A 25,490-nucleotide genomic window follows, 5' to 3' on the forward strand; every position below is an offset into this window, starting at 1 on the left:
ACATCATGGTGTGGGGCTGTCAACTTCATATAATTGAAGGAAAGATGAATGGAACAATGTACTGAGACATTCTTGATAAAAAAAATCTGCTGCCATCTACCAGGATGATGAAGATGACACAAAGGTGGATATTTCACCAAGAAAATGGTCCCAAACACAGTCAGGCAAACTCTTACTTGGTTTCCATCCATCCATCCATCCATTTTTTTTATCCCCCATTAAGGGTTGTGTGTGTGGGGGGGGGGGGCTGGAGCCTATCCCAGCTGACACTGGGCGAAAGGGGGGGTTCACCCTGGATGGGTTGCCAGTCCATTGCAGGGCCATCAGGAGCAATTAGGGGTTCACTATCTTGCACAAGGATATTTCAATATGGTCACCAGGGGAAGTGGGGATTGAACCAGAGACCCTTCAGTTACCAGGTGGCCACTCCACCTCTACTGTGGTAAAATGGGCCAAAATTACACCTGAGCAATGTATGCAACTCGTTTCTCCATACAGAATGTGTCTTTTGCTAGAACACTCATATCTGACAGAGCTCACAGTCCCCTACTAGAACCCTTCGCTCCCAGGATGCAGAGTTACTTGTGGTTCCTAGAGTTTCGAAAAGTAGAATGGGAACCAGAGCCTTCAGCTATCAGGCTCCCCTCCTATGGAACCCGTCTGAACCTGCTCTACTTGTAAAGTGTCATGAGATTGGACACCCAGCTGCTACCAACTTTTGTTGTGATTTGGCACTATACAAATAAAATTGAGTTGACTCTTATTACCAACAAAGGCTTTTGTAAGAAGGATCAAATAAATTTAACTAAGTGTGTACTTTTTCCCTGTGTCATTCCATTTTACTACACATAATTTATGGACATCTAAGATTTGATTTCTTTGCATGTGTCAGTTGCATGGGTTGTTACAAACACCTGGTGAAATTTTCATGTCAGTAGCACCTGCAGAAATATATTTACTGAGAAAATGGTGATGTGTTCAATAATTATTTTTCCCGATGTATCAGCTTTAGCAATGGAGGGAGGCTGGTCCTGCACACCAACTCAGGCCTTCACACAATGAAGGCAAACCTGTTTGTACATCTATTTATTTTGTCAGTGTGTGTATTTTCTCTTAGGTTGCACATTTTTTTTTAGATTCTGTGATGCAGGTGAACATGAATCCCACCTTACTATTAGTGGTGGTTTGGATGATGTCATTGTCGGGGTCTCCTCCCTCTGAGCCGCTCTTCTTGTCGCCATCTTTCCTGTCCTTCTCCAGATCCTCTTCCCCAGACGAGATCCTTGACAGCTTGGAGAATTTCTGACACACACACACACACACACACACACACACACACACACACACACACACACACACACACACACACACACACACACACACACAGAATGACAGAACAAATACATTCAAAAAAGTCAGCAATCAGAAATTTAAAATTCTCTGCATGATCATCAAGTGTGTCAGCAAAGTAATGTGTGTGTGTATGTGTGTGTGTGTGTGTGTGTGTGTATGTGTGTGTGTGTGTGTGTGTGTGTGTGTGTGTGTGTGTGTGTGCATGCACAAAGGCAGAAGTAAATGTCAGGTAGTGAGACAGTTGTATCTGTCACCGGTCCTTTTTATCTGGACCAACAGAGAAACTTGGAAGTTTTGGAGGGAGGGTGAATAGGTGAGTGCCGCTGTTCTCACCACAATGTCAATAAAAATGCTAATTTGGTGTAACTCCTCCTGAGTCTACCGAATGAGCAGATGTGGGAATGTCCAGAGTTTGTCCATCTCTTAGCAGAGTGTGTTCTTGAGTTCTGCCAGGAATAGGAACCAAGCTCCACATCCTTTTTGTTGATTTTGTCTTGTGTTAGGAGTCAGATGGTGAGTTTCTGTCAAGAGACATTGCTTCTGGTTGCCCTTTTGTGCCCTCTTGTGGATATAGTGTGCAAAATAGATGGTTGTTGAGATTCTACATGTGTTTTTTAAAGAAATAACCAAACATCACTTTTAGCCAGTACTCCTGGAGAGTGGAGTGAGAACAAGGGGAGGAACATCCCATCAGATATGTGACGCACCTCAGTCATATGACTGACAATCCCAGAGAAAGCGAAAGTGTAGACAATAGTCTGGGTGCATTGATGACTGAAGACTGTCTTTTTTAGCAGTAAGTGAATGTAGTTCAAAAGTTACTGAGTTGGCCTTTAATTTAGTTGTTTATGTCATCAGCAAACAATTCAGGAATATTCTGGATCAAAAAGGAGGAGCAGCAGCATCCCAGGAAATCATCAAGCACTTCCAGCTGCTCACATCTAAAACACCACTGTCGGTGTGGATGTGTGTGCGTGATTGTGGAAGGATGATGAAGAACAAGATGACAGTTCCACATGTCTTTGCTGAGGAGATTCCACATTCCTCTTGGGCTGTTCTAATAAATGATAGGGTTTACACACACACACACACACACACACACACACACACACACACGCGTATGTGTGAGCACTCGTGAACATACTAAAACACACGCGCACACACACACACACACACACACACACACACACACACACAAACCCTGCTGATTTTCAACACAGCCGCATTCCTTCAGTTTTCACCAAATGTGCTGTTGTAATGGAACCTTGTTGCTAGGCAACAGTGGTTGCTAAGTGGGGAACAGTAGGTGTGTATGTGTGTGTGTATATGTGTGTGTTTGCATTTATGTGCATGCATGCATATGTGAATGCGTGTGCACTTCCCTTTACAGCAGCAGTAGCTCCTGCACTAAAACAGTGGGGCTCTGCTGTATTCACCCTTTGAACTGAGATGCTTCCATTTGTTTGTTTTTTAAAATAAAATTCCATCAGAGGCCTGCACGGTGGTGCAGTGGTTAGCACTGTGGCCTCGTAGCAAGAAGGTTCCGGGTTCGAGTCGCGGCTCAGGCGCGGGATCTTTCTGTGTGGAGTTTGCATGTTCTCCCCGTGCCTGCGTGGGTTCTCTCCGGGTACTCCGGCTTCCTCCCACCGTCCAAAGACATCAATATGGGGACTAGGCTGATTGGATTCTCTAAATTGACGTGACGTCTCTGTATGTTGGCCCTGCGATGGACTGGCGACCTGTCTAGGGTGTACCCCGCCTCTCGCCTGTAGATGCTGGGATAGGCTCCAGCCCCCCCGCAACTCTTACTAGTAAGGAATAAGCGGAAGATGACGATGGATGATGGAATTCCATCAGACAAGAAGGACATGATGATTAGAATAATCTGATGACGATGAGGGGGAGAGGTTGGTGAAGACATAGTGATAATGTTCAGCTGACTAATTTTTATTCAAAGCAAATTTTACATCTGTGTGATGTCAAAACCAACATCTGTGTGGCAACAAATCAACATGTGGTGCTAGTGCTCTTAAAATGAAAAAAACCCAGGAGAGTAGACACTGTGGAGACCAGTTAACACTGCAGAGACAAGATAATACTTTGGATACTAGTTTACATTAAAGAGACAAGTTAACCCTTTGGAGACCAGTTAACGCTGTATAGACTAGTTTACACTGTGGAGACCAGTTAACACGGTCAAGAATAGTTAATACTGTGAAGACTAGGTAACACTGTAGAGACAAGTTCACATTGTAGAGACCAGTTAACACTGGGAAGAGTAGGTTACACTGTGGGGACCAGTTGACACTGTGAAGACCAATCAACACAGTATAGACTAGTTTACACTGTGGAGACCAGTTAACACAGTCGAGAATAGTTAATACTGTGAAGCCAGGGTAACACTGTAGAGACAAGTTCACATTGTAGAGACCAGTTAACACTGGGAAGAGAAGGTTACACTGTAGGGACCAGTGAACACTGTGAAGACCAAGTAACACTGTAGAGAATAATTCACACTGTAGAGACCAGTTAACACTGGGAAGAGTAGGTTACAATGTAGGGACCAGTTGACACTGTGAAGACCAGTCAACACAGTATAGACTAGTTTACACTGTGGAGACGAGTTGACACTACATAGACTCGGTAATAATGTCGAGACTAGTTAACACTGTAGAGACCAGGTATCACTGTAAAGACAAAATAACTCTGTATAGACAAGATGACTCTGTATAGACTAGTTCACACTCTGGGGAGGAGTTAACACTGGCAAGACCAATTAACACTGTATAGATGAGTTAACACTGTAGAGACCAGTCAGCACTGAATAGACTAGTTTACAAAGGCCGCACCGTGGTGCAGTGGTTAGCACTGTCACCTCACAGCAAGAAGATTTTGGGTTTGAGTCCCGACTCGGGCACAGGATCTTTCTGTGTGGAGTTTGCATGTTCTCCCTGTGCCTGCATGGGTTCTCTCCGGGTACTATGCTTCATCCCACCATGGAAAAGACATGCAATTGGGGACTAGGCTAATTGCCGTCATCATTGTCGTCGTCGTCCTCCGCTTCATCCGGTGGGTCCGGGTCGCGGGGGCAGCAGTCTCAGCAAGGGCGCCCAGACTGCCTGCTCCCCAGCCACTTCAACCAGCTCTTCCGGGAGGATCCTGAGGCGTTCCCAGGCCAGCTGAGAGATATAATCCCTCCATCGTGTCCTGGGTCGGCCTCGAGGCCTCCTCCCGGTTGGAAATGCCTGGAAAACCTTCCAAGGGAGGCGTCCAGGAGGCATCCTCACCAGATGCCCGAACCACCTCAACTGGCTCCTCTCGACATGGAGGAGCAGCGGCTCTACTCTGAGTCCCTCCCGAATGACTGAGCTTCTCACCCTATCTCTAAGGGAGAGCACAGCCACCCTGCGGAGGAAACTAATTTCGGCCGCTTGTATTCGCGATCTTGTTCTTTCGGTCATTACCCAAAGTTCATGACCATAGGTGAGCGTTGGAATGTAGATTGACCGGTAAATCGAGAGCCTCGCCTTTTGGCTGAGCTCCCTCTTCACCACAACAGACTGGTTTAGCACCCACCTGTCAATCTCCCGCTCCATCTTACCCTCACTCGTGAGCAAGACCCCAAGATACTTAAACTCCTCCACCTGAGGTAAGACCTCCCCCCCGACCCGGAGTGGGCAAACCACCCTTTTCCGGCTGAGGACCATGGCCTCAGACTTGGAGGTGCTGATTCTCATCCCAGCCGCTTCACATTTGGCTGCAAACTGTCCCAGCAAGAGCTGGAGGTCGTGGCCCGATGGCGCGAAGAGGACTACGTCATCCGCAAACAGCAAAGACGACATCCTCCCGCCACCAAACTCGACCCCCTCCACCACCCGGCTGCGCCTAGAAATTCTGTCCATAAAAGTTATGAACAGAACCGGTGACAAAGGGCAGCCTTGGCGGAGTCCAACCCTCACTGGGAACAAGTCCGACTTACTACCGGCCACGCAGACCAGACTCTCACTCCTCTGGTAGAATGACCGAATGGCCCTTTGTAAAGGGCCATCCACCCCATACTCCCGGAATACCCCCCACAGGATGCTCCTGGGAACACGGTCGTAAGCCTTCTCCAAGTCCACAAAGCACATGTGGACTGGTTGGGCAAACTCCCATGCCCCCTCCAGCACCCTAGCGAGGGTGAAGAGCTGATCTACGGTTCCACGGCTGAGACGAAAACCACACTGCTCCTCCTCAATCTGAGGTTCAACTATCGCCCTGACCCTCCTCTCAAGTACCCTGGCGTAGACCTTACCAGGGAGGCTGAGGAGTGTGATCCCCGATAGTTGGAACACACCCTCTGGTCCCCTTTCTTAAAAACGGGGACCACCACTCCGGTCTGCCACTCCAAAGGCACTTCCCCCGATGTCCACGAAATGTTGCAGAGACGTGTCAGCCAAGACAGCCCCACAACATCCAGAGCCTTGAGATACCCAGGGCAGATCTCATCCACCCCCAGGGCTCTGCCACCGCAGAGTTGTTTAACTGCCTCGGCGACTTCTGCCAAGGAGATTGGACGACCCCCCCGCCCCCAAGCACTCCCAAGACTCTGTCTCCTCCATGGAGTATGTGTTAGTGGCTCCATGTCCCAAAAGCCAGCTTCCATGTCCGTGGTTCAGACAACCGAGGCACCCGCCTTGAACTGCCACCCAAACCACACTGCACCGGACCCCTCCAATTCCTCTTATGGGTGGTGAGTCCAAGGGACCTTTTTGGGCTGGGCCCGGACGGGCCCCACAAACCAAGGCCCTGCCACCAGGCGCTCGCCTTCGAGCCCCCACCACAGGCCTGGCTCCAGGGCGGGGCCCCGATGCCCCTCCAGGCAGGGTACACATCGCACTTGGTATTTCTTCCATGAGCGGGTCTGTTGAAGGCTAATTGGATACTCTAAATTGACTGTAGGTATGACTGTGAGTGTGAAAGGTTGTCTGTCTATTTGTGTTGGCCTTGCGATGGACTGGCAACCCATCCAGGGTGCCTCTTGCCCGAAAGTCGCTGGGATAGGCTCCAGCCCCCCCCCCCGACCCTTAACAGGAATAAGCGGAAGAAAATGGATGGATGGCTGGATAGACTTAAACTCCGGAGACTAGGTAGCACCTCTGAGGCCAATTAACACTGTACAAGCTAAATAACACTGCACAGACCAGTTAACTGTGAGGAGTTTAGATAACACTGTAGAGACTAGATTACAACGTAGAGACCAGTTAACAGTGTGAAGACTCGTTAACACTGTAGAGACTAGTTACTGTTTTAGAGACTAAATAATACTGTTGAGACAAATTAATACTATTGAGACTAGTTCATATTGTAGAGAGTAGTTAACATGAAACAGGCTGTCCGTAGTCATACAGGTGAGTCGGTCCCCAGCAAGATTCCACGAGTTTTTAGTCCCCGGACAATTATTTTCCCTTTGTGTCATCGAGTAAATAAGCAGTTTGAAGGTGATGCTTCAAATAGTCCAGTTGTCACTAAGGAAATGCGCTGTTCAACTTAGGCAGGGCTGCATCACTCTGCTGGACCATAGATCGGTTGTTGTGGAGTAGAACAACACCCCTCTCAGCTCCGTAGCATTCCTTGGGCGTTTACTGTTATACAGCTGATGCAAGGCAACCTGAAAATGTTTGCGACCTGGAAGCACATACCTGGTTTCAAAAATTTCAGAAGGTGAATAAACCCCTGTGTATAAAGACACCGTAACTTCTGAAATACACATCACCTCTGCATCCGTGACCGCTTTCCACCAGGCCCCTTTTTAATCAAACGGGATACAGTTTGGAAATGTTTCCAAGATGCAAAGTTGTTTTTTTTGGTGCCAGTGCTTGGGCTGCCGCAGTCTTGTTCTTTTTGTAAGGAGCAACACCTCTCCCACTCGGCAGCATGCCTACGTTTGAGGTGCTGCAGTAAATTGGTAGTACTGTTACCTTTGGTAGCAACAGCCTTTAAATACTCTGAGCAGCAAGGTGTTGTTTGTTTTGTGTCTGACTCCACAAACCCAAACCCATTCCAAATAACCGAAGATGCTTTTCCTTTCTTGGGAATGAAATCTTTACCACTTGCCACCATGTTGTGTGTATATCAAGCACGCATTGGGCGTGCACTTGGAACTAAAGGAGCCCAACAGGGAGTGTTGATGGATAATGCTGAAGAGATAATTGATTTTCATTAAAACAAATTGACGTAAATTACAAATTCAAATTAATCATTGAAATTGATTTATTGCCAAGCCCTATTTGAAACTAGATAACATTATATAGACTAGTTAATGCTGTAGGAACTGGATAACACTGTTGAGACCAGTTAACTTTGTGGAGACAAGATAACACTATATAGTCTATTTAACACTGTAGAAACTATATTACACTGTAGACACAAGTTAATGTGGAGACTATTTTATACTGTTGAGACAAGCTAATACTTTAGGGACTAGTTAACAACACAGATACTAGCGGGGCACGGTGGTGCAGTGGTAGTGTTGTCGTCTCACAGCTAGAGGGTCCTGGGTTCGATTCCAGCTGTGAGGCGTGTCCTCTCTTCCATGTCACTGGTGCTGGTGAGAATAACGTGATCCTCACACATTACATCTTACTGGTGAAAGTTCCCCCTGTCTCATGACAAGTAGCAGTCTGTTAACAGGCAATGTATAGGAGGATCCATGAGTCCAGTTGGAGGTTCTCCGTAAGTTTTGCAGAGACAAGTAGTACCCATGATTTATAGCACATTAGCACCAGGTTTTAAAACAAAGGAAAATGGTTACAAAAATGGGTGGAATGGTGATGCAGTGGTTAGCACTGTGGTTTTCACAGTCTATAGCATCCGAGTTACAGTTGGCAATTCAGACAATCCATGTTAAATTCAAGTCATGACGGTAGCAACTAATTCTCTAAGTATTTAGTCTAGATAACTAGCTTACTAGCTAGCATAAGTCTAGCTTAAGGCTTGGGAAACTTCATTCATCATTCATATCTAAAGTGGTGTTTGGAGTTTTTGAGAGCATGATATGAATAAATGATGATATGACCTTATTTTTCCAATGTAAATTCTTCACAAAAGTCATAGAGAGAAACTGACATTTACCTCACATAACAGGGAGAAATCAGTTGGTATCCACTGTTTTCTCCAAACCTTCAGCTCTCAAAACCTCCTCCGTTCTTTGTCATGGGGAAAACGATGCATTTGCTTCAGCCCTGTTCTTGCTGTGCAGCCATAAGCTGTGCAGTTTGGCATTTTTGATTGGTTGTGGAAGTTGATTGTTAATAATTTATTAAAGATTGTTGATTGATTGGTTTGCCTGTTCTGTACACCCAGCCCTCATTCAAGGGAACTCTTTTCCAAAGATGAAAACTGATCTCTGATATTTGCTTTGCTATGGTAATCATTGGATAAATATTGGTTAATGGTAGCAAACATGGCACTCATAAAACACGTGACCACTTCTGAACCAGTACCATGACAGAATTGTTCTGAACGTTCGAACCCCGAGTTGACCAAACTTTCTTTTTATATGGCTCTGTCTCATGTCACGCTCCACAGCAACCCCACGGAGTCAGAGTAAAGTAGTGGACAATACTGAAAAGCCAACAGCGCATGCGTACAAAAACTGACCAGCCTGCCTCAATGGTAAGTTTATATTAAGTAGTTTTTGAAATAAAAAAATAACTTAATAAGTTACCCATTTCCCATGATGCGCCTCATTGTGTCTGTCACACTTCACCGATATTATCAGTTGAGCGTGACATGATACAGTATTTTAGCAAGCTAAAGAAAGTTAGGAGGACCTAGCTTAAATATTAGCTACCTTGCTAAACTATTGAATTGAGTCAGTCACGGCACAATGAACGATATAATGGTAACATTACAGTCCCTCAAAGTAATGTTACGTTCACTCAGGCGGCCGCATGCTACCAGTGTAGATGAGACCGCAGCATATAAGGATGATGCTTTGTCACCATGCAAAAACTGTTGTGGGCTGCATTGATTTTCAGCAACACGCTGATTTTCGTGGTGGATGAACAAATATGCTCTAATGGCTATAATCGTCCGATTAAATAGTCCAGGCCCTAGTATAGCGATAAGGTACCATTGTAGAGACTCGTATCACTATAGAGAGTAGATGACACTGTAGAGACTAGTTAAAAATGTGGAGATTAGTTCACACTGTGAAGACCAGTTAATACTGATGTTACTGTAAAGACTAGTTACTACTATACAGAGTAGATGACACTGTAGAAACTAGTAACTGCTGTACATGCTAGATTACATTTTAAATATTAGTTACAACTATTGAGATTAGTTAATATTGTAGAGAATATTCAACACTGTTGAGACTACTTATTATCGTAGGGATCAGGTAATATTGAAGAGATTATAAGTCTAGAAAGAGACCAGTTCATATTGTAGTGAGTAGTTAACTCTAGAGACTAGTTACTGTTGTAATGAGTACTTAACCCTGTTGAGATTAGATACTTTTGACAAAAGTAATTAACATTGTGAAGACAGGTCGCAATTGAATTGACTAGATCACAAACTAGTTACAGACTAGTTAAAAATGTAGAACCTAGATTACATTACAGAGATTATTTGACACTGTTGGGATGAGTGAACACCATAGAGACTAGGTATTCTAGTAGAAAGTAGTTAACATTGTACAAACTAGTTAAACTTATTGAGACCATATGACACTTTGGAGACTAGTTAACACAACAGACACCAGTTTACAATGGAGACTAGCTAAAATTACAGAGACTAGTTAACAATTTTGAAACTCGTTAATGTTGCATAGACTAGTTGACACTATAGAAACTTTTTAAGTGTGTATGTATGTACAATGTAAGGACTTGTAAACGCAATAGCATAGTTAATATTGTAGAAACGAATTTGTCACCACTAACTTTCCCAGTTTCAGTCCGGGATGCAGACACCCTCTCGACCTTTAAGAGCAGACTTAAGACCTTCCTTTTTGATCAGGCTTATAGTTAGGGCTGCTTAGGTTGGCCCTTAGATATGCTGCTATAGGCTTAGACTGCCGGGGGATCTCCCATGGTGCACTGGGCTTCTCTCTACTCCTCTCTGTCCTCCTATATTTGTCATACATAAATCATACTCATACGTATTACTAACTCGTCTTCTTCTCCGGAGCTTTCGGGCTCCCCTCTTCCCAGATCCCGGGTGCTGCTGGAGGAGGCTGCAGACCTGAAGAGGCTCAAGCTACCACCCATAGCTCCACCTGCTTACGTCCCTGTCTGTCGATCAGTCTCTTCCTTTCTCTCTCTCTTTATCTCTGTCCCACTCTTTCTTTCTGCATATATATCTTCCTCCAATATCTGTCTTTGTCTCTGCCCCGCTCTCCTGCTCTCTTTCAAAGCAGAAGGCCGTCCCCATTGAGCCTGGATCTGCTCAACATTCTTGCCTGTTAAAAGGAAGGTTTTCGTCGCCACTGTTGCAGGATGTGCTGCTGATGGAGAATTGTTGGGTGTAAATTCATTGAAGGAGTGTGGTGCTGGACCCGCTCTACTTGTAAAGTGTCATGAGATAACTTTTGTTGTGATTTGGCGCTATATAAATAAAATTGACTTGACTTGACTTGACTAACTTGGTCAGTGTATCTAATAATTGACAATAGTGCTCCCAAAGAGTCCTGACTTGCTGAATCTCACTGATATGGTCATATTTATATAAATCTATGCTAAGATGAGCTAAGATCTGACCACAGTCATGTGGAGACCCAAACATGCCACATGTATCTCTGGAATGAGTTTCACACAAAATAGTCCCGGTCAGATCTTAGATATTGACACAGTTTGGAGTCTGTTAATACCTCAGTTAATAAGGCAGTACATGTACTGTTCACCTGCTTAAGTCTCCTACCTTTGAGGTGGCTGCTGTTTTTTTCCGTTTGGACCCGGTCCTGTCTCCCCTCAGCTTCTCTTTGTCATCTTCCTCCTTGACAGAGTTACCCTCATCACCCTCCTCGCCCTCGCTGCTACCATCAGCAGTATTTCCACCCTCTTCTGTCTCCAAAGAACTTTGCTGCTGGATACCCTGTGGGTGGAGTCACACACACGCAACATGTTTTTGGTGGTGTCAGTCATTGTGTACAAAACAACATAACATCATTCAGAATAATTAATCTGTCTCCTTGGATGACTCTTCCCTTGTGTGTGAACATCTGGCTGACCTGGTAGCCGATGAACTTGACTCCGGGGTTGTTCTCGATCTCCCACAGGCCCTCATTGAAGCCTTTCCTCTTGTTGGACTTGCCAAATTTGTCTTTGTACTCCTTGTATGGCAGAAGATCTTTTGGGCTCAGGAAGGCTCTAAAGAAGGATGAGGAGACTCAGCATCTCACATTTGGTGCCAGTACCAGTGAATTAAAATGATTCTCAATACCCCAACAAAAGCTAAGATGGATGAAATTCCCACATTTCAAAATAATTGCTGCAGACATCAACCAGTTTCAGTGAAAGTTGGCTGAGCTGACGGGAGCCTGAGAGTCTGGGAGAAGATTGAAAGAAGGGATGCACCATCCATCCATCCATCTATTTCCTATACTGCTTATCTGTTAAGGGTCACAAAGGGGCTAGTGTCTAGCCCAGCTGACATTGGGCGAGAGGCAGGGTACACCCTGGACAGGTTGCCAGTCTATCACAGGGCCATCAGGGGCAATTAGGGGTTCATTATCTTGCTCAAGGATACTTTAACATGGTCATTGGGGGAAGTGAGGATCGATCCAGCAACCCTTCGGTTGCTATACGGCCTCTCTACCTCTGAGCCATGCCACCCCCTGGGATGACACAATACTGGACTAACTTGATATTTACATCAGTGTATATATATATATACACACATATATACACACACACACACACACAAAACCGCTTGAGGGTTATATGCACTATCTTAGCTGTTCTTGGGACTGCGCACACACATATATCATAATCATGAGTTACTGTCTACAGTCACCTGCCATGATAGTAACTAAAAAATAAAAAGTGCTTTTCTCAAACTAAAGCAACACTGCAGACAATGGCTTCCTAATGCCGCTGAAACATGACGGCTTAAATGACAAAAGGCACAATATGCTTTGTTATTAGTCTGTTGAACAACAATGAGACATGTAACAAGTGAGACTCACTAAATACTGGCATGTTGTGTGGTGTTCTGGAACTCACCAGCAACTACAACAGGACAGTAGCCTAAAAAAAAAAAAAAGTATTTGATTGAAACAAGCGCCTCCAACTGCTTTTTGCTTTCGTAACAACAGTGTTCTGTCAAAGTTTAGAACCTCTTATGTTGGAGAAAGTGAAGTTGCTATGTGTACCTAAGCATGGGCGGGGCTTAACTAACACAAATCCAAAACTCTCAAAATACACACACCCACACTTACATGCTTCATTCACACAGACTAGTCGCAATAACACAAACCCGGCATAACTTCGAACTCCCGTCATTCACTGCACCCACATACAATGCTACCCGACTGAGCATGGTCAATTACAGTAGAAACCTAGCAGGGGGCTCTGCTCACTCATGAATCAAATAACACTACATGTAACATAACCAACATATATACAGTAACTTCAGGGCCTTTTCTACAGCTGCGGCAAATATATATAATACATTTGCTTCCTAATGAAGGCAACAAAGTAAATGGTGGGGATGAGGTCACAGGAGAGAAACTGTTGTCATCTTCACCAGTCTGAAGTGCAAGGAGAACAACTCATCTGAAAAGTGAAAACCCTTTTTCTCACTTTCACATCAGCCGACCCAATGTGTTCATCAGGCAAGGCAAGGCAAGGCAATTTTATTTGTATAGCCCATTTTCACAAACAGTTTGTCTCAAAGGGCTTCACATGGCATCATAACAACATCCTCTGCCCTCAGACCCTCACATCGACTGAGGAAAAACTCCATAGAAAACCCTTTTAACAGGGAAAAATCTGAGAAACCTCAGGGTGAGCAACAGGGCTAAGATAAGTCTTGATCACTCTCCCTATGGGCCATAGGGCTCTGGGGAGTTGTGGATCAATGATTATCACTACACAGTCTTGACCAATGTCAGCTGGTAAAGCTTGCTACTTCTTGCGAGCTTGAAGACTTGGCACATAAAGCCAGATGAAACCGGCTCAGAAGTGATTAGCCAGGACTTGGGAGTGCTTCCAATGGTGGCGACTGATGAGGTAATTTCTTGGGTAAACTTCTTGAGGTAAAATGACCCATCAGGCCACCCCATCAGAAGAGTCATTGGGTCTGGGTCACTGGCATCAGAGGATACATATCCCAGGGGCTTGCTGCTAAGAATCCCTTCCAACTCAGTGAGCATGGTGCAAAGAACTTCATCTACAACAGGTTGAGCTTCCACTGTGCACTCTTGATGGAGCGGATCTCCCTACCCCACTTTCAGCAAGCTGTACTCTTGTGGGAAACTATCCATCTGAAATCTCTAAAAGATCAACTGCTCAGCTTGGTTATTATTAAGGTTGTTTCAAGGATGCTGATGACCTCCCGGTCTTGCTTTGAACAGGTAACTAGTTTCTCGCTCCAGAACGGGACAGTATCAACCTGCCAAAGCCTTTCAAATTGCCTCATCAGCTCGCTCACCTGGGGTGCTACTGTTGTCAAGAGACACTGCTGTGGTTGAGCGAGGTGACAGACTACACTTGCTGGGCCCTGTAGTGTCCAACCTAGCCTCGTGGAGATGGCAGCAGGTCCACTGGGAGGTCCCAACCAGTCGAGTTCAATGGGAGTGATGAGCTGGGGGTGATCATTCCAAATGAGCAGCATAGGTTTCACATCTGTGAGAGTTTGTATAGGAAGGTCAATGAGGTGCTTGTAATTCTTCCTGAGCTGCTTCATGGTGTTTCCCCACATTTTCGTGGACAAGGTTACTAGTACCATCAGAGCGTTTATCTCACCTCCTTCCTATGATCCGTCTATCACTGTCACTTGCTCTGCTGTATTTTATCAGTTTGAGCCTGTGTCACTTTCTGCTCTGAAGGAAATTGTTACTCAGATGAAACACTCAGTTTCTCCTACTGATGTTATCCCTCCTTGCTTTTTTAAAGAAATCTGCGACACTATTGCACTTAACATTCAACTGACTGTAAACAGTAGTTTCGCTTCAGGTGTTGTACCAAAGTGTTTTTAACAGGCCGTGGCGCAGCCCTTGATCAAAAAAAATAACTTGGATACCTCCGTTTTTAACAATTTTAGACCTATTTCTAAACTCCCTTTTACATCAAAAATACTGAAGAAAGCTGTACTTGTACAACTGCAGTGTTTCTTATATGCATATGGCATTCTTGAGGTTTCCCCATCTGGTTTTAAGCCACTCCACAGCACTGAATCTGCACTTTTAAGAGTTTTTAATTTTTTGTTTTTGGCTACAGACACTGGAGACTATACTATTCTTGTTCTTTTAGACCTTACAGCTGCTTTTTACACAGTGGACCATATCCTCATCTCTCACCTGGGGCATTATGTGGGCATCAGTGGCACTGCTCTTGAGAGGTTTTGGTCTTATCTGTATAATAGACGTTTTTCTGTTATCCTTGGTGAATAACGTTCGTCTTCTGCACCTCTTCCAAACGGAGTTCCCCAAGGTTCCATTCTTGGATCCATTCTCTTCTCTCTTTATCTGCTCCCCTTAGGGGCTGTTGTTAAAAAATATGGCATCTCGTTCCACTTTTATGTGGACAACACTACCTGCCCCGAAAAACCAAATGTCCCTAATTGTCTAGAACCCTTTTCAGAGTGCTTTAAGGACATTAAAGCTTGGATGGCCCTGAACTTTTCAATTTTCAATGGCAGCAAAACTGAGGTTATAATGTTTGGATCCAGTGGTGCCTCTTATGCCCCTCTCGACCTGGATTCCCTTATCCCTTATATCAAACACACTAACTAATTTGAGGGTAAAAATCGACAGTGATTTTGAAATGGATCAACAGATCAATTCTGTTGTAAAATCCAGTTTTTACCAAATGAGGATATTATAAGGTCAAGCCTTTCTTTTCATTTAGTGATGTTGAGAGGGTTGCCTTTGTCTCAACCTGACTCGATTACTGTAATGCCCTCTATGTTAGTGTCAGCCAGGCTTCCCTCTCTTGACTGTAATTGTTCCAGAACGCTGCTGTTTGTCTTCTAGCTGGAGCAGACAAGCACGACAAGCAATGTAAAAATAAATGTACTCAAGTAATGTAGCTAAAAGTATAAGTAAAAGTAAATAACAAGCAAAGGCAGTCTGAATGTCATATTTTTTTATTTTTGATAAACTTTCAAGTACACTACTGAAAATGTAGATGCACACACACACACACAACCAATTGCAGGCAAAATGTAGACCAGTTTGAAACTTTGTAAACCTTCCATTTTTTTTCTTTTTCAAATAAAGTCAGTGCTGAAAATTAGGCGTACATTACACCATTAAAAGCAAAATGAAAAAAAAAGCTGCTATCGTTCTTGCATTTTGTAAACTATGGCAGTACACACACGACCAATTGCCATCATTATAGACAAAATAAAATTGGGAGAAAACTGTAGCATCTGAAGAGGGAGCCCACAGTTTGAAACCTCTTTTTGTAAACCTTTTGAAAAATAAATAAAATAAGTCAGCACTGAGAATGAGGCGAACATCACACCATCTAGAAAAAAAGCTGCTACCATTACTGCACTTAATAAACTATAGAGGTAGTGCGCACACACAACCAATTGCAGTCACTCCAACAAAAAACAAATAGGGAGAAAACTCAAGCTTATCTGGCATCTAAAGAGGAGATCACAGTTTGAAACCCTTTTTTCATAAACTTTAAAAAAAAAAGAAAAAAGATAGTGCTGAAAATGAGGTGCACATCACACCAGAGAAAACACAAAAAAGCTGCTACCGTTACTTCACGTTTAGGCCTATTAACTAAATCCTAACATTTTACATAGCACCAACAGCTTTTCTTTATGCAAACTCAAGCCCCTCATCCCACCACCGAAACACTTTTGCCCTTGACCTTCATTTTTCTTTCCCTCCAACTTAAACCTTCTTTGAGGTCATCCTTGTACATAACCATATTATCACTTGAAACTGTAAAAATTTTTGTTGATCTTCAAAAGCAGCTGGCTCTCAAAATGCCTAGAATTTAGCCGTACTCTTCATGGGCTGAAAACAAGACCTGCTATGCTGAACAGCCTTTCGCATGCTGCCGACGCTGGGAGGGGCATGTTGAGCTTGACAGACAGCTTGCAGACAGAAGGAAAGGACTTCAGCAAATCCATGTGATCAGCTGAGCAGGACAGGTAGGCATCAAATTGTTGGCCACCATCTTGGGTCTTTGATGCTTGCAGAGAAGAGAAGAAGTCATCCTCATCTGATGGACTCGACCTGGTCGCATCACCTGGCTGCATTGAGGAATCCTTGTTATGCTGCTTGATGTAATTGATTCCTGAAATATAGCAATATAGAAGGGTTATAGCACTTAAATGATGCAACTCTACCATGTTGTGATCTAAGTCTAAAGAAGTGAAACAAAGCATTTGATTTCTTTCTTGCCTTCATTCAATGTTCCATTTCATGCACCAACCAACATGCAAATCTGTTAATACGACGAAGTGTCAAAACAAACAAACTTAACTACAGTGTATGAATGCCTTACCCATTTTAATGGTAGCGTCATCCTTCGTCCATGTCGTTCGGAATTTGGGAAGAAGAATTGCAGCTGTAACCAGCTCGGCATCTCTGAACATGTGCCCAAAATGGTTCTGAATTCCAGACTGTAAAGCATCAACAAGAGGCCTGCAGTACTTCAGATGCAACTTCACTTTGTCGAGTTTGACCTGCAGAAGGTGAATTGTAGGAAGTAGCCATCCCATTTGTGCGTTGGTTTCTGCTTGGAGTATGTTGGTTGCCTGGGCAACAGGGCTCATTACAGCAGCAAACTCAGTCAGAAATGCGAGTTCGGCTGAATGAACCTGTGTTGACACACAAAAACACATACACACTTGTTAGATGGAAGGATTATATATGATAGAATATGAATAACAGTGCCTATGATGACTGCTGGAAAAACGAAACTCACTGGAAATCTGTCATTTGTTTATCTGCAGCTGTTATTCCACTTTTACTTTTTTTTTTTTAATCTTAGGCCTACTTACATTGGGACCTTCAGGTAGGCAGCAATAGCTCTTAAGGCTCCCTCTCCCTTCTCTTTAGAAATCCTGAGCAGGCATTCCACGGCCATGAACAAGGAATTCCACCTCGGTTTAGTTGGTCTTAGAAGCTGAAGGGAACAGACATCTTCGATCATCTCAGCTGCAAGCGTGGATCTTCCACATTTGTTCCATAGGCCATAACACTTGGCAAACGTTGCATGGTGCAGCTTCTTGTATGCGTCGCTGGAGGTTGCATTTGTGGAACCTTCACTAGCGTTTAGATTTAGAATATGACAAGCACAGTATTGGTGTCTCGGTAGCTGAAATTCAAACCCATCATCTTCATTTAGAAGAGCTGCTGTATCAATGTACTGCACATCTTCGTCCTCATCCACTCCACCATCTCCTTCCTCTTCAGACTGCTCAGATGCTTCAGCTTCCTCAACTCCCTCTTCATTGTTGTTTTTGTCCTCCCCACACACTCGAAAAGCCTTCACAGAGTTCGAACCATTGTCAGTGGTAGTCCTCACAATCTTGCCTCTGATGTCAAATTCCGCATGTATGTCATTCAAAGCATTGGCCAACAGGTCAAAGGTGTGGGATCCTCTCAGCTGTCGGCACGCCAAGGCTGCTGAACATCTTTGAAGATTGTCTGGGTCAATCCAGTGTGCTGTAACGCCAATGAACCCTCGCCTTCTGACCGACCAGCAGTCGGTAGTAGTCGCAACGTATTTGACCTCCTTCATTGCCTCAGTCAGAGCAGCTTTCATTTTGTTAAAGCCATCCTCAATCTTGGAGGTGAGAGTCACCCGGGACATCATTTTGGCATTAGGGACAAGGTTCTTGACAAATTCTCTGAAGGGTTCCTGCTCAACTACTGAGAAGGGCCAAAGCCCATGTACAACATACTTAACAATGGCCTTGTAAACGCTCTTCTGAGGGGTCATGGCCAAGGTCTGTGTTAATGTGGCCTGCTTGCTGCTGGGGGTAGGTGGTCCACTGGTCCTTTTTCACTTTGCTGTGGTCAATTCAATGTATTTCTGGACATGGTGTGGATGCTTTCTCTGAAACAGACAAAAAAAAGTGTACACACATCAGTTACAAAGACTGCATCAAAATTGCTAATTTAATCTATAGACATGCACAAATAAAACATACATTTAGCCTAGTAAAATGATAAATTGGTTGGTATTGAACATTGGATACATTAAAATAATAGTAATAAATGACTTGTGATTCAGTAGTAGTATTTACAGTTTTTGCCTATTGCTTAGACACTATAGTCCAGCGCTTAAACCAAAGTAGCATAACTTGAAGATGTTGTTGCTATGCCTTAAAGTTCTGCTTAACACTGTAGTAGCAATTCAGCAACACACTTTCTCCTTTATGCAACACACTAGATCATGGTCAGAAGTACAAACAAAGTTTGTTTCAATTTTAAAAAGTAGTACTTGTTAATATGGTTTGTCATTTTGAACTTGCATGCCTTTCCCTTATTTGTTACACTTAGCCTGCTACAGCTATCTTCCTTCCCTTGAACAGAAAAGGCTCGGTAGCCTGCTACAGCCAACATTATGCCAAATAAGCTTACACCGCATGTGGAACCGAAACAATGTCACAAAAAATCATTTGTTCAGGTTATGCTCAAAACTTCACAATAGCCCGTGTTACTATAGGTCCATGCTTTAGTTACTGAAACGAAAACCCAGAACTTACCTCGATGTGTTTCTTCAGGTTGGACGGGGAGTTTCTGTAAGACAGAATTTCCACGTTTCTTGGGAGGCATAAGAGACACTTCATTCAGTAGGACGAATCCTTCACCTCCGTGTAAGAGAACATCGTGTTCAAATAAGGCCACGGGTGCTGCTCATCATCAGGTTCCCCTTCATTTGCAGCTGATGTAGTCGCTGTCTCCGTCTCCTCTTCCATTAGGGCTGTTGATTGTGAGACTAGCAGGTGTAGCCTATTGGTCATACGCAACTATTGGCAATTGCGAGCAAGCCCAGGCATATCCAGTCAGGTGGGGTGTGGCCAAAACACTGTTACGGTTTCTTTATCTTTCTTTCTTTCTTTTTTCTTTTTTTTGTAATGAGTAACGAAACAGAACATTGAAAATGTATCGGAGTAAAAGTATGCAATTAAGTTTGGAAAAATAGTGAAGTAAAAGTGAAAGTTGTCAAAAAATTAAAAACGAGTAAAGTACAAAGTCTCCCAAAATATACTTAAGTACAGTAGTGAACTATTTTTACTTTGTTACTATACAAAACTGGTCTTTTGTAACAGTGTTTTCGTGTCCTGCCTATGATTTATGTTATTTATGCTATATTTGACTTATTTATTGATGTACAGCACTATGTTCAACCCTGTTGTTTTTAAATGTGCTCTATAAATAAACCAGATTTGAATGGATTGACTGAGACAGTGTTTTTGCAGAATGGAGAGAGAGAATGGCTCGAACTGCTGCCTTCATATCAGTGTCCTTCCCAACATGGAGAACGGTATGGGGGGGGGGGTTATTCTAGTGACCATCAGTTGGGGGCACCTGGCTCTCCTAAGCCCCTCTCACTGTTAACTGTCCTTCAGGTTCCTGACACGAGGACTCATACTTAAGCCACTCCAACAGATCAAGGTGTGAGTTTGGGTGCCTGAATAGAACATGTAGTGGCAGAACATGGCTTTCAGCTCAGGTGGTAACTTGTTTAGCAGGCAAGCAACATGTGAGCCACACTGTAACTCAGCTTCTCCTTCAGAACCTAATGTCCTCAACATTCCCACCAGCGACTGTACTTGGAGTGCAAACTTCTCGAATGCAGCACCATCTCCCTGCCTGATATCTGGTGAGTCAACCAGCGGCAATACGCCTCAATGCAATCTGAGTTTGACCAAGCTTATCATTCAAGGCAGCCATCATGTCAGAGAAGGGCGTTGGAGAGTTAAGCGTCTGCTATTAACTGGGACCCTGCAGGTGATTGACCATCTCTTTGTACTTAAACGGTTCTGGGGCATCTGGGGGTAATAGGTTCTCCAATGAGAGCTTAAGATGAGCAAACTCCCTTGGGTCATGACAAGAAAAGTTGTGGATGGTTGGGTGTGGCCCATAGTAGCTGGACTCTGGAATGTGGGAGGTCCTAACTGGAGGCATTGGTTGTGACTGCATCCATGACCCACCAAGAAGCTGCTGGGAATTGTATCCTGGTTCACTCTCGAGACCATCACAAGTGGCAGGATACTTTGGCTCAGGCGGGGGCAAACTGGATGACTGCACTGAAGGCTGAACTGGTTTGAACCAGGGGCATGGAGAAGGAGCAGTGCTTTCCAATGGTCTGGTAGCAGCAACAGTGCCATATCTTGACTGTTGAATAACAGCTAAGTAATGGGGCATTGGGGTGGCCTCCTCCTTAACATATGGACGCTAGACTGTGGCCTCAACACTGTTATGTGGTAGTGGTGGGGTTGGTAAGCCAGCAGGTTACAGCCCCGTCTTCACTGGATCTGGCCATGGTGATGGTGCAGGCCAGTTATACTCTGCAGCAGGTGCAGTGGGTGGCAATGGCTGCATGGGTTCAGACTGATTTATATGAGGAGTGGAGGGGCTCTGTAGGTTCTGAACAGGATTCAGTGACTGTCTCATGTCTGGTCGCAGTGCTCTGAGTTCCACCAGATCTGCTGACGTGTTGCTGGGTCTGCTGGAGGAGTGTCTTGTCGGGACGGATGTCCTCTAATTCTGTCTTTAAATCTTCTGGTGGGTGTCTGGGGCTCAGTGCTGGATATAGGGATGTAAAGCAATCATGAAATCGTTTCCCTAGCTCCCTCTCTAGGGAATGCAGAGAGGCACAGGTTTATCACTTAAAGAAAAGCATCCTGTGTCTGCAAATGGCTGAATGGTGAAGGATCATGGTCTGAGGTGAGGGGTGTCATCCTGGCCCTTCCTTCCTGGTGAAGATTCTCTGTGTCCTCACTGTATCTCTGACTAATTTAGCTCAGATGATCCATATCACAGTCTGCGTAGCGCGGGGGGACAAAGATGTCGTCTGGGGTGTGCACCACGAGCCTCATAGGTTGATCCATCTCCAACCCAGTGATCTGGCTCGAAGGATCATCAAATGAGACCCCAGATCCTAGGCAGTTGGTTCAGGGGGTATCATGAGTCCACTTTGATGTGTCAGCCAGGACACCGCTTTCAGCCAAATCTCGAGGGACTCAACAAAGAGGAGGCCAGTGAATGATTCAGTTCCTATTTATTTTCATCTTACAGGCTGCTTGGTTCTGCAGTTCTGAAAATAAAAATGACAACGGCAAGAATTTATATATCATAGAGAACCACCTTAGCTTAGTTTCAATAAACATAAAAGAACATGAGCACCAAGAAAATTACAGCCCTGAAAAATATCTTAGCTAACCAGCACACCAACAGATTGATACATGTGAACAAAGCCATAATCCCTCCCAGCACCAACACAACACTCCATGTGATATTGCGCTGAATAACTGTCATGATAATGATCAGTATACGCAAACATATCAGTAGAAGTAAACTAGTGGTTATAATGAGCATATGCGGCCACACATCATCTGGCTAAAATGTCTACCACTGCAGCTAACACAAGAAGAAGAGACATCCTCTCGCCACCAAACTCGCCACCCTCCACCACCAAGCTGTGTCTAGAAATTCTGTCCGTAAGTTATGAACAGAACCGGTGACAAAGGGCAGCCCCGGCCCTCTGCCTCTCACCTGGAGAAACTCCAGCAAAGGAGGGTCCAACCCCTCTCAAGTCTTGGGTTCCGGACCGGAAGCTATGTGTCGAGGTGAGGCCTACTATATCTAGCCGGTAACTCTCAACCTCTTCCACCAACTCCGGCTACTTTCCCGGCAGAGAGGTGACATTCCATGTCCCAAAAGCCAGTTTCCATAGCTGGGGATCAGACCGCCAAGGCCCCTGCCTTGGTCTGCTGCCTAATGCACAATGCACCGCACACGCCTGCAGGTGGGCCCATGGGGGGATGAGTCCATGTAACCATTTCAGGCTGGGCCCCCTGTGGGGCCCATGGGAGAAGGCCCAGCCCCCAGGTGCTTGCCCATGGGCCCCTACTCTGGGCCTGGCTCCATGCATGGACTCTTTATGTTTTTTCTCATGAAGGGTCTTCTGAAACATTATTTGTCTGGCCCTTTGCCTAGAACCAGTCTGCCTTAGATGACACTACCAGGGGCAAAATGCAGACAGTAGAGCTCCTCAGGTTCTTAGGGCACTCAAACTCCTTCACCACGATAAGGTGACAGTTCCAGGAGTAACCCATTTAGTCAACTCCAAAATAGTCTACTCCAATATAGTCTGCTTCTATTTTGTCTCCTCCTACATAGTCTTCTCCTTTAAAGTCTCCTCGTATGTAGTCTACTCCAATACAGTCTTCTTTTATATAGTATGCTCCTATGAAGTCTTCTCCTATATAGTCTCTGACTATATACTCTTTCCCAATACAGTCTCATCCAATACAGTCTGTCGTAGTCTGCTCCTACATAGTCTCCACCTTTATAGCCTGCTCCTATCTAGTATCATCCTTTGTAGTCTGCTACGACATCATATCTTTCATATAATGTCCTCCTATATAGTCTACTCCAATATAGTCTACTCCTGTATAGTCTGCTCTTTTATAGTCTCCTCCAATACAGCCTCTACTATATAATCTGCCCCAATACATTCTTATCCTATATAGTCTACCCTACACTGTCAGGACCTCTAATAAGCATTTGGTTTGAAGAAAGTCACAAAGCTATTTCGCAGCTGTTTTCTCCAGAATTTTAGAGAGAAATGAAAGATTTGATATTGGTCTGTAGTTGGTAGAACTTCTTAATTACTGCTACTATAAGAGACTGTGGAACGTAGCCAGATGACAGTGACACACTGATCATATCTAAGAAAGTTGGTAACTAGGGGTAAAGTGTCTTTAAGCAGCTTAGTAGGGACAGGGTCAAGGAGACAGGTAGATGATTTAGACGAAGACATTGTTGTACTAAGTTGGTGGAGTTCAATGGGAAAAAAGCAGTCAAGGTGAGTGTCTAACCTGGTGTCATCTGATGGCAGCAGGAGAAGAATTTGATCTCTGATTAGTAGAATTACATATGTCATTAATGCTGGGAACAGGAACAATTGGCTCAGTAGAGCTGTGATTCTCTGTCAGTCTGGCTACAGTGCGAAAGAGAAATCTGGGCTTGATGTTGTTTTCCTCTATTAATGTTCAGTAATCAGCTGCTTTAGTTTTGAGTTTTAAGGCTCTCTCGTCAGATCACACCCAGATTCTTCCAGTCTGGAGCAGTGCCATATCCTCTCCAGTTTTTGAGGTGTTTGTTTCAGTTGTTGGGTTTCAGAATTGTACCATGGGGCTTGATTCCTTTATTACATAGTGTTCTTTTCTAATAATGCAATAGACTGCAAATTTGTTCATAAAATCCCTGTTGCTATATCGATGAAATGATCAATTTTGGAGGAAAACAAATTGAAAGCAGGGTCGTCTGTTATAAAGGGACATGACACTGGATTGCTCCTTAAATCTAACTAGGACATCATCAGACAGACATCTTGATAATACAGTTTACTTTAGTGGTGTGTAGATGAGACATACAAATACAAGGTGATTAATGATAGTCTGATAAAATACAATGAAATGTTTAACTTAAGTTACACACGTAAAGACAAGATTGTGGGTCCAAGTGAGAGGGTTTATGTCCACACTAATAGAAGCCAGTTGAGTCTAAATATGTGATAAATGCAGAACTCAGACTTTCATCATCAACATCTGTATGATTGTAAAGATTATAAAGGGCTGCACAGATCAACCACCTCACATCTTACATACAGACAGAACCCTCCTTACAACTTGCATTCACATTTTATACCTTTTGTTGACGTCATTACTCATGTGTGTGTACGTGCTTCTCTTTCAGCAAGGTGCATCCTGTTTGGCAAGATACTGGGGTACAGGTTTACTGGTACATCCAGTCCTCCCGTCCTCATATGACCTGAACTTAAGACCTTGTACTAACAATACCTTGTTTACTTGGAGACAAGTATATCTTACATAAACTCACGCCCCTACACAAGTGAAATATTTAATTGGATTTCTTTGGTAAGATGTGAAAGGGCATCAGACATCATTGACTTATGAGAAGGATGGAAGAAAAATATTTTCAAAAAGATGTCCTTTCAGAGTCCAGGCAAATGTACATAATTGTTGGCTGAAGACATTCAACCAAAACTTCATGAAGAATCCATAGTTTACTTAAGAACATTTACAAAGTTGAAACTTGCCATCAAGTCATCAACCACTTATCCTGTTTAGGGTGACAGGGGGCTTGAGCTTTTCCTAGCTGTCATCCAGCGAGAGGTGGGGTCAGCCAGGAATAGCTTCCAGAGTGTGAAAAAAATTTTCAGATGAAATTGAAGATTGGGAGAGTATTTGTGAATTTTTGTACTGACTGAGGTATGGGATGAAATTAATTAATTAATTAATTAATTTCCTTTGTATGATTGATGGGAAATATTGTTTGATAGAGTTCATGTTAATGCAATCATTTATTCTAATGCAAGTGATTAACAGTAGATTAAATAATTACAAAACCTGTAAATAATGTGATTCAATGTTTAAATTGCATTGCGTGTAACTTCTCCTTCCTTCCTGTCAAATGTTTCCCCCTTGGTCTCCACACATCAGAAATCTGCAGGAGCTTGCAGACCTCCTTGAGACTGAAGCCACAAAGAACAAAGGTTACTTACCAGGTCTCAGCTTCCTCAACTTAGCTAGAGACATAAACTCAATTGTGGAGAAGCTTCCACACAATCTCCAAGCCACATGGGTTACTCAAGGGACCAGATACAAAAAAGAGCACCTTGTCCATTATCCACCCTTCTCCTTTTTTGTTGACTTTGTAGTCATGCATAAATGAAAATGGATCCAGTTTGTACTCCAAGGCT

At 43.9% G+C, this 25,490-nt stretch overlaps 1 protein-coding gene across 4 annotated transcripts in view; it reads right to left on the reverse strand.

Annotated features, from left to right (window-relative positions):
* hdgfl3 (HDGF like 3) overlaps positions 1–25,490 on the reverse strand; it is a 43,921-nt gene that overhangs the window by 3,837 nt on the left and 14,594 nt on the right. For 2 of the 4 annotated variants that reach the window (XM_086222096.1, XM_086222116.1), the window contains exons 3-5: positions 11,567–11,705; positions 11,257–11,430; positions 1,173–1,302 (exon numbers count right to left, since the gene is read on the reverse strand). In XM_086222096.1, the coding sequence (XP_086078222.1) occupies positions 1,173–1,302; positions 11,257–11,430; positions 11,567–11,705 (443 nt within the window). Of the gene's footprint in view, positions 1–1,167; positions 1,303–11,256; positions 11,431–11,566; positions 11,706–15,696; positions 16,818–17,027; positions 17,344–17,526; positions 18,588–19,239; positions 21,798–25,490 lie in introns of those variants that run through there. The other 2 variants (XR_015118947.1, XM_086222106.1) reach the window with 2 other exon arrangements.

The sequence above is a fragment of the Aulostomus chinensis genome, chromosome 2, assembly GCF_037954235.1.
Source record: "Aulostomus chinensis isolate RoL2024-O1b breed Wild chromosome 2, RoL_Achi_v1.0, whole genome shotgun sequence".
NCBI classification, from domain to species: domain Eukaryota; kingdom Metazoa; phylum Chordata; class Actinopteri; order Syngnathiformes; family Aulostomidae; genus Aulostomus; species Aulostomus chinensis.